A 10,546-nucleotide genomic window follows, 5' to 3' on the forward strand; every position below is an offset into this window, starting at 1 on the left:
TGTCATCTTGCTGACTTTACCTTTAAGCCTCCTCTCCTGTCATCTTGCTGAGTCTAACTTGAACTTTCCTGTCTCGACTAACCTTGTCCTGTCTTACCGTCTCGTAGTCTTTGAGTGCAGCCTTGAACTTGCCCAGGGCCATGTTGGACGTGGCTCGGCGGTAGTAACCCTTGATGTAGTTCTGGTCTATCTCCAGACACTTGGTGGCGTCGGCCAGGGCGTAGCCATAGCACTCTGTCCGCAGGTATGCCAGGCTGCGGTTGGAGAAGTAGATGGCGCTGCACGGTTTGAGCTCCAACGCCTCCGTGTAGTATTTAATCGCATTCTCATAGTCTCGCTCTAGAAAACAACATCACATTTATTCTCATACTCTTTCCCTAGAAAATGGTTCACAGGTTGCATTGTAATGTATACCACTGTAAGACACATACACACAGTAGGAAGTAGGGATGCACGATATAATCAGTGAACATATCGGAATCGGCCGATATTAGCTAAAAATGACAACATCGGTATCGGCCCGATGTCTAGTTTAACGCCGATGTGAAAAACCAACGTCAAAGCTGACATGCATACCTAAACTCAGCAAAAAAAAAGAAACAGCACTTTTTCAGGACCCTGTCTTTCAAAGATAATTTGTAAAAATCTAAATAACTTGACAGATCTTCATTGTAAAGGGTTTAAACACTGTTTTCCATGCTTGTTCAACGTGGTCCTTCTGTAGCTCAGTTGGTAGAGCATGGCGCTTGTAACGCCAGGGTATTGGGTTCGATCCCCGGGACCACCCATACGTAGAATGTATGCACACATGACTGTAAGTCGCTTTGGATAAAAGCGTCTGCTAAATGGCATATCATCATATCATATCATATCATCATCATAAACAATTAATGAGCATGCACCTGTGGAACGGTCTTCAAGACTAACAGCTTACAGACGGTAGGCAATTGAGGTCACGGTTACGAATACTTAGAACACTAAAGAGGCCTTCCTACAGAATCTGAAAAACATCAAAAGAAAGATACCCAGGGTCCCTGAATGTGCCTTAGGCATGCTGCAAGGAGGCATGAGGACTGCAGATGTGGCCAGGGCAATAAATTGCAATGTCTGTACGGTGAGACGCCTAAGACAGCGCTAAAGGGAGACAGGACGTACAGCTGATCGTCCTCGCAGTGGCAGACCATGTGTAACAACACCTGCACAGGATCGGTACATCCGAACATCACACCTGCGGGACAGGTACAGGATGGCAACAACAACTGCCCGAGTTACACCAGGAACGCACAATCCCTCCATCAGTGCTCAGACTGTGCGCAATAGGCTGCTAGAGGCTGGACTGAGGGCTTGGAGGCCTGTTGTAAGGCAGGTCCTCACCAGACATCACCGGCAACAGCGTCGTCTATGGGCACAAACCCACCACCGCTGGACAAGACAGGAATGTCAAAAAGTGCTCTTCACTGATGAGTAGCGTTTTTGTCTCACCAGGGGAGATGGTCGGATTCGCATTTATCGTCGAAGGAAAGATCGTTACACCGAGGCCTGTACTCTGGAGCAGGATCGATTTGGAGGTGGAGGGTCTGTCATGGTCTGGGGCGGTGTGTCACAGCATCATCGGACTGAGCTTGTTGTCATTGCAGGCAAATAACACAGTTCAATTATAGAATGATGTGTGTTCCGAATTAGAATTATTTGGTTGACCGCAACTTCTGGGGTAGCTAGCTTTAGCTTGGTACCTAGCTAGCACCAATACAACCAGCCTGAAAACAATGACCAGTAGAAATTGCAGTCGTTTTCACTATTCTTAGCAATGATTAAGGATTCCTTGTAAGTATTAACTAGGTAGCCACTAGTTGTTCACCTATTGAAATTGAACTTCAGCTCATGAAAATAAATAGCTAGCCAGCTACTTAACCCTGTTGCCAAAGGCTAACGTTATTAGCAGCCAGCTAGCTTCATCTGGCCAGTGAGGCTCGACCGGACTGGTTTGTGTTTTTAAGCTCGCCACAATAAGGATTATGCACAATAGTGGAATTTGCGTTTTGCCTTCAAAATAAAAAAGTGTGTCATTGACAGTGATGCAAATGAATACAAATAGTATAATTATGCCATACTTTTATTTTGAAGGCTAACCACAAATTGAACGATTGTGGCTAATCCTTATTGTGGCTAGCTTCTGTTGGAGAATAATCAGAATTAGTTGGTAACATAGATAAGATGTTTTACATTCATTATATGCTTGTGAGTTATTTCTCATCAGAATGCTTATTTTTGTATAATACTGTTCGCCATTTGCAGTCATCTGTTCTCTGTCAGGACTAAGTTACTTGGGCCGGAGAGAGGGGAGAGATCAAGTGTGTATCTCTTGGCTCCACAATGTCTGTGTGCCAGTCAATGTGTCTCTGTGATCTTGTCAAGGAGGGGGTATTTGATATCGGTAAATAAAATTGACGCAGGTCAATTGTCTGGGAGAAGTAAAAAATCCAATTGCAAAAGAATGCTTTTTAGCATCTTCACTGATCGAAATACTCAATGTAAATACATTTGACTGTTCACGCTCATCTGTCTATAGGTTCATTTGCATATTTTTGTGGAATTAAATTGGCATGTGTGTAGGCTACAGTATATTCATTACGCATCTTATTTATCACACCCGTACATACAGATACAGAGCCATTGAGTGGAAAATCTGTCATACAGAGTGGGAGCTGTTGCTGCAGCATTTCAACCAGCAACAGAAGGCAGGCTTCAACAGCGAGTCACACACCACTTTGCAAAGAGCTGGAGGCAGTAGGCTATACATTTTGAAAACATATACTTAAATTGTTTGAAACCTGAACAATTAAAAACATTATTATCTCATTGATCATCCCTAAAGCCAACACCTTATTTTTGCCGCCTTTCAACTTCAAACATCAGCTATCTGAGCAGCTAACCGATCGCTGCAGCTGTACATAGTCTATTGGTAAATAGCCCACCCATTTTCACCTACCTCATCCCCATACTGTTTTATTTATTTACTTTTCTGCTCTTTTGCACACCAATATCTCTACCTGTATATGACCATCTGATCATTTATCACTCCAGTGTTAATCTGCAAAATTGTAATTATTCGCCTACCTCATGCCTTTTGCACACAATGTATATAGACTGTTTTTTTTTCTACTGTGTGACTCCATGTGTTACTCTGTGTTGTCTGTTCACACTGCTATGCTTTATCTTGACCAGGTCGCAGTTGCAAATGAGAACTTGTTCTCAACTAGCCTACCTGGTTAAATAAAGGTGAAATAAATAAAAAAATTAAAAAAAATATTATGAGGCATGTCTTACCTTGATACAAAGTAACCTATTAGATCTCCTCTTTCTACACTTCTAACAGATATTTTAATCTCGGTCATGAAACCGCTCGCAGGTGCAGTGCCTTTTTGACAGTATTTTCCGCTAATTGCATTATGGAACGAACATTCGCGCATAGCCTAATGCTTTAGGCGCATAACTGCGGTTATAATGTGAAGAAATAATAGTTTATTAACATTTTAAGCTAAACGTTCTGATCTGTTGCATCAGACTCATTGCTTTTTAACATTTCTTTAAATGTAGCCTTGGCCTAGTGGTTGTATGAATTTGGGATCTATCGTCCCACAACTGTCCCAGAGTCTGTTTGGAAAAGGATATTTCTCAACACGCTGACCAAAAGAACAGGTAAACTTGTCTACTATGGGGGATAGTAGATTGACATTTGTTTGTTACTGATCATCTTGTTGGCTGTAAGTAAATGTGGACAGTTATTCTAATATCTTCAAAGTGCACATCAAATTCGTTAAGAAGGACCTCACATCATTGCATCCTTGACTTGCATGTTCTGTTAATATGATTACCATCATCTAAATGTGATTTCTGTCATTCTGAGCAACGTGGGTGGACGCCCTAATCAGGTTTTGGACCCAATGCATATGGGTCTGGCAGATTTATCAAATTTCTGGAAAATTTTAAAATGTCTAGTGCCACTTTTTCCTAATGTTAAACCCTGCTAGGGTAACTACAGTACCTAGCTACCCCATAGAAACTCATTCTACTACAGTAACTAGCTAACCCATAGAAACTCATTCTACTACAGTAACTAGCTAACCCATAGAAACTCATTCTACTACAGTAACTAGCTACCCCATAGAAACTCATTCTACTACAGTAACTAGCTACCCCATAGAAACTCATTCTACTACAGTACCTAGCTACCCCATAGAAACTCATTCTACTACAGTAACTAGCTACCCCATAGAAACTCATTCTACTACAGTAACTAGCTAACCCATAGAAACTCATTCTACTACAGTAACTAGCTAACCCATAGAAACTCATTCTACTACAGTAACTAGCTAACCCATAGAAACTCATTCTACTACAGTAACTAGCTACCCCATAGAAACTCATTCTACTACAGTAACTAGCTAACCCATAGAAACTCATTCTACTACAGTAACTAGCTAACCCATAGAAACTCATTCTACTACAGTAACTAGCTACCCCATAGAAACTCATTCTACTACAGTAACTAGCTAACCCATAGAAACTCATTCTACTACAGTAACTAGCTACCCCATAGAAACTCATTCTACTACAGTAACTAGCTACCCCATAGAAACTCATTCTACTACAGTAACTAGCTAACCCATAGAAACTCATTCTGCTACAGTAACTAGCTACCCCATAGAAACTCATTCTACTACAGTAACTAGCTAACCCATAGAAACTCATTCTACTACAGTAACTAGCTAACCCATTCTACTACAGTAACTAGCTACCCCATAGAAACTCATTCTACTACAGTAACTAGCTACCCCATAGAAACTCATTCTACTACAGTAACTAGCTAACCCATAGAAACTCATTCTACTACAGTAACTAGCTACCCCATAGAAACTCATTCTACTACAGTAACTAGCTACCCCATAGAAACTCATTCTACTACAGTAACTAGCTACCCCATAGAAACTCATTCTACTACAGTAACTAGCTAACCCATAGAAACTCATTCTACTACAGTAACTAGCTACCCCATAGAAACTCATTCTACTACAGTAACTAGTAACTAGCTACCCCATAGAAACTCATTCTACTACAGTAACTAGCTACCCCATAGAAACTCATTCTACTACAGTAACTAGCTACCCCATAGAAACTCATTCTACTACAGTAACTAGCTACCCCATAGAAACTCATTCTACTACAGTAACTAGCTAACCCATAGAAACTCATTCTACTACAGTAACTAGCTACCCCATAGAAACTCATTCTACTACAGTAACTAGCTACCCCATAGAAACTCATTCTACTACAGTAACTAGCTAACCCATAGAAACTCATTCTACTACAGTAACTAGCTACCCCATAGAAACTCATTCTACTACAGTAACTAGCTACCCCATAGAAACTCATTCTACTACAGTAACTAGCTACCCCATAGAAACTCATTCTACTACAGTACCTAGCTACCCCATAGAAACTCATTCTACTACAGTAACTAGCTACCCCATAGAAACTCATTCTACTACAGTAACTAGCTACCCCATAGAAACTCATTCTACTACAGTAACTAGCTAACCCATAGAAACTCATTCTACTACAGTAACTAGCTACCCCATAGAAACTCATTCTACTACAGTAACTAGCTACCCCATAGAAACTCATTCTACTACAGTACCTAGCTACCCCAGAAACTATTCTACTAGTAACTAGCTAACCCATAGAAACTCATTCTACTACAGTAACTAGCTACCCCATAGAAACTCATTCTACTACAGTAACTAGCTACCCCATAGAAACTCATTCTACTACAGTAACTAGCTACCCCATAGAAACTCATTCTACTACAGTAACTAGCTAACCCATAGAAACTCATTCTACTACAGTAACTAGCTACCCCATAGAAACTCATTCTACTACAGTAACTAGCTACCCCATAGAAACTCATTCACTAGTAAAGCTACCCCATAGAAACTCATTATACTACAGTAACTAGCTAACCCATAGAAACTCATTCTACTACAGTAACTAGCTAACCCATAGAAACTCATTCTCTACAGTAACTAGTACCCCTAGAAACCCATTCTACTACAGTAAGCTACCCCATAGAAACTCATTCTACTACAGTACCTAGCTAACCCATAGAAACTCATTCTACTACAGTAACTAGCTAACCCATAGAAACTCATTCTACTACAGTAACTAGCTAACCCATAGAAACTCATTCTACTACAGTAACTAGCTACCCCATAGAAACTCATTCTACTACAGTAACTAGCTACCCCATAGAAACTCATTCTACTACAGTAACTAGCTACCCCATAGAAACTCATTCTACTACAGTACCTAGCTACCCCATAGAAACTCATTCTACTACAGTAACTAGCTACCCCATAGAAACTCATTCTACTACAGTAACTAGCTAACCCATAGAAACTCATTCTACTACAGTAACTAGCTACCCCATAGAAACTCATTCTACTACAGTACCTAGCTACCCCATAGAAACTCATTCTACTACAGTAACTAGCTACCCCATAGAAACTCATTCTACTACAGTACCTAGCTACCCCATAGAAACTCATTCTACTACAGTAACTAGCTACCCCATAGAAACTCATTCTACTACAGTAACTAGCTAACCCATAGAAACTCATTCTACTACAGTAACTAGCTACCCCATAGAAACTCATTCTACTACAGTACCTAGCTACCCCATAGAAACTCATTCTACTACAGTAACTAGCTACCCCATAGAAACTCTCCCTTGTATCTCTCTGACATAATTCATCCCCTCCCATCTGTCTCTCTTCATCACCCTGACAGTTTTCAGAGGCGGTGTGTAGTAGTGTAAAGCTGAGCAGCAGGAAGCTCAATTAGAAGACTATGGCCAGGGTACTGTAGTATAGCATGGTACAGTAGTATAGCAGTAATGTAGTGTTGCAAGGCACCATAACAGGGAACTGTAGAGAACCAGCTTGTCTAATTTTACATATTTTCTCATTATTTACCAATATACTTCGATGGTTGATATGACAATGTGCAGCCACTTGCACATCAATTTATGGCCATGTAGCTAGTTAGCCATTTCAATCAGTGCACTTTAATGTTTTGGACATTCTGATTTGCCTTGACCATAAACCATGATCTGGCCATTATCTTCAACCTATTGACGTGGTATCCCGAGTAACTCTAAACATTGCAAGAGAACATTACTTGTATTACTTTGCTAGATAAATGTATCCCCCTGTTAGCTACATTAGTAAAGGCAGCGAGCTAGCAAACGTTAGCTTATCTCCCGCATAATGATCGGCGACGTGCCAAACTACTACTAGTAACCATGTGTTGTGATTTGGGCTATTCTGTGTTAAGTTAATGATATCTCGGGTGAGACAGGTTTTGTTTCCAAACGACCAAAGACATTTTGACGGGAGTCCAAATGAAAACCAAAACAGCGCTAGCTAGAGTAGCCAACGTCAGGAATGAATGATTTGATAAAAGTTTCTGCCACAACGTTAGATACATTCTGGTTGGTGTCTTCGAGATAAACTACGACATACCGGATGATCATATCATTTCACACAATTATAAATATTACATGGAATATGAATGGATCGTGTTTTTTTTTGTTGTTTTTAACAAGACCCGAGCTGACGACAAAACGGCACCACACAACTCTGAGGTACTTTTTGGTTATCTTAGCATAGTGTTGCTTAGCACAGCGCATATAGCGCAACTGTCCATTAAAAGCGCCGTTCAGCTCGTTAGCTGCCTAGCGGTAGCATAGCAACCGTCTCGCGTGTGCTAGAAACAAATCCACTGTTGTCCATGTGAAGGGCGCTGGATTTGGATCATTTACAGACGTTGTCCATATTGAAAGATAACGGTGATAAGACAACTTTCACATGGTTGAAATCCTACCTTTAAAGTAATTATTCGCCTTCTCCTTTAAGTTCTCTGCATTTGTATCTTCCTCCGCCATCTTCTCCTTGCTCCCGGTTGCCGTATCGTTCGCCATTGGCAGTATAGTCGCAAAGGGCGTCCGCTGCAGTCCTATGGTCTCAAACTGACTCACAGAGTTTCTAAACCCAGAGGTGCTACATCACGAGACTTCCGGGAACGCTAACGAAACAGACCTAACGGACCAGACCGGAGTTTGACAAGTACCAAATGATTCATTGGTTGTTAGTTTTCTCAACATTAGCCAAGTAGTTGAAGATGTTATTATTACATCATCGTGAGTGACAAACTGACACGTTTTCATTTTCGTCAAAAACAACTATCGATGCGAGACGACCGTTATACCTGGCGAGGTATCGACGCATGAATTTAGTAGCCAACGTCACCATAAATTCACCAAGTGTGATCAGGTTGGAGAATTGGAGAAGCAGTTTATGCTTCTCTTCATACTGTACTGTCTTATTTTGTTATACTTTTCCAATGCCAGATCCGGGGTCAGTTTTCAATTGCTTTAGATAACACTGCCACTGCTACTGCTCTCTCTCTTCGTCCGCCCACGTGTTCTCGCACACCCCGAGAGCTTCTGGTCAGCGGGGTGGTGGCACCGGGATCCTCATCTCTCCCAAGTGGTCATTCTCTCTTTCTCCCCTTACCCATCTGTCTATCGCCTCCTTTGAATTCCATGCTGTCACAGTTACCAGCCCTTTCAAGCTTAACATCCTTATCATTTATCGCCCTCCAGGTTCCCTCGGAGAGTTCATCAATGAGCTTGATGCCTTGATAAGCTCCTTTCCTGAGGACGGCTCACCTCTCACAGTTCTGGGCGACTTTAACCTCCCCACGTCTACCTTTGACTCATTCCTCTCTGCCTCCTTCTTTCCACTCCTCTCCTCTTTTGACCTCACCCTCTCACCTTCCCCCTACTCACAAGGCAGGCAATACGCTCGACCTCATCTTTACTAGATGCTGTTCTTCCACTAACCTCATTGCAACTCCCCTCCAAGTCTCCGACCACTACCTTGTATCCTTTTCCCTCTCGCTCTCATCCAACACTTCCCACACTGCCCCTACTCGGATGGTATCGCTCCGTCCCAACCTTCGCTCTCTCTCCCCCGCTACTCTCTCCTCTTCCATCTTATCATCTCTTCCCTCTGCTCATACCTTCTCCAACCTATCTCCTGATTCTGCCTCCTCAACCCTCCTCTCCTCCCTTTCTGCATCCTTTGACTCTCTATGTCCCCTATCCTCCAGGCCGGCGCGGTCCTCCCCTCCCGCCCCATGGCTCGACGACTCATTGCGAGCTCACAGAACAGGGCTCCGGGCAGCTGAGCAGAAATGGAGGAAAACTCGCCTCCCTGCGGACCTGGCATCCTTTCACTCCCTCCTCTCTACATTTTCCTCCTCTGTCTCTGCTGCTAAAGCCATTTTCTACCACTCTAAATTCCAAGCATCTGCCTCTAACCCTAGGAAGCTCTTTGCCACCTTCTCCTCACTCCTGAACCCCCCCCCTCCTCCCTCTCTGCAGATGACTTCGTCAACCATTTTGAAAAGAAGGTCGACGACATCCGATCCTCGTTTGCTAAGTCAAACGGCACCGCTGGTTCTGCTCACACTGCCCTACCCTGTGCTCTGACCTCTTTCTCCCTCTCTCTCCAGATGAAATCTCGCGTCTTGTGACGGCCGGCCGCCCAACAACCTGCCCGCTTGACTCTATCCCCTCCTCTCTTCTCCAGACCATTTCCGGAGACCTTCTCCCTTACCTCACCTCGCTCATCAACTCATCCCTGACCGCTGGCTACGTCCCTTCCGTCCTCAAGAGAGCGAGAGTTGCACCCCTTCTGAAAAAACCTACACTCAATCCCTCCGATGTCAACAACTACAGACCAGTATCCCTTCTTTCTTTTCTCTCCAAAACTCTTGAACGTGCCGTCCTTGGCCAGCTCTCCCGCTATCTCTCTCTGAATGACCTTCTTGATCCAAATCAGTCAAGTTTCAAGACTAGTCATTCAACTGAGACTGCTCTTCTCTGTATCACGGAGGCGCTCCGCACCGCTAAAGCTAACTCTCTATCCTCTGCTCTCATCCTTCTAGACCTATCGGCTGCCTTCGATACTGTGAACCATCAGATCCTCCTCTCCACCCTCTCCGAGTTGGGCATCTCCGGCCCACGCTTGGATTGCGTCCTACCTGACAGGTCGCTCCTACCAGGTGGCGTGGCGAGAATCTGTCTCCTCACCACGCGCTCTCACCACTGGTGTCCCCCAGGGCTCTGTTCTAGGCCCTCTCCTATTCTCGCTATACACCAAGTCACTTGGCTCTGTCATAACCTCACATGGTCTCTCCTATCATTGCTATGCAGACGACACACAATTAATCTTCTCCTTTCCCCCTTCTGATGACCAGGTGGCGAATCGCATCTCTGCATGTCTGGCAGACATATCAGTGTGGATGACGGATCACCACCTCAAGCTGAACCTCGACAAGACGGAGCTGCTCTTCCTCCCGGGGAAGGACTGCACGTTCCATGATCTCGCCATCACGGATGACAACTCCATTGTGTCCCCCT

At 43.3% G+C, this 10,546-nt stretch overlaps 1 protein-coding gene across 1 annotated transcript in view; it reads right to left on the reverse strand.

Annotated features, from left to right (window-relative positions):
* Positions 1–8,134, reverse strand: part of LOC118397598 (serine/threonine-protein phosphatase 5-like) — a 36,273-nt gene extending 28,139 nt beyond the window's left edge. Inside the window, exons 1-2 of the mRNA XM_052509451.1 lie at positions 7,942–8,134; positions 98–339 (exon numbers count right to left, since the gene is read on the reverse strand). Coding sequence (XP_052365411.1) covers positions 98–339; positions 7,942–8,038 — 339 coding nt within the window. The 5' untranslated portion in view covers positions 8,039–8,134. The remainder of the gene's footprint in view (positions 1–97; positions 340–7,941) is intronic.
* Between the last annotated feature and the right edge of the window lie 2,412 nt (positions 8,135–10,546).

The sequence above is a fragment of the Oncorhynchus keta genome, unplaced genomic scaffold, assembly GCF_023373465.1.
Source record: "Oncorhynchus keta strain PuntledgeMale-10-30-2019 unplaced genomic scaffold, Oket_V2 Un_contig_462_pilon_pilon, whole genome shotgun sequence".
In the NCBI taxonomy this organism is placed as follows: domain Eukaryota; kingdom Metazoa; phylum Chordata; class Actinopteri; order Salmoniformes; family Salmonidae; genus Oncorhynchus; species Oncorhynchus keta.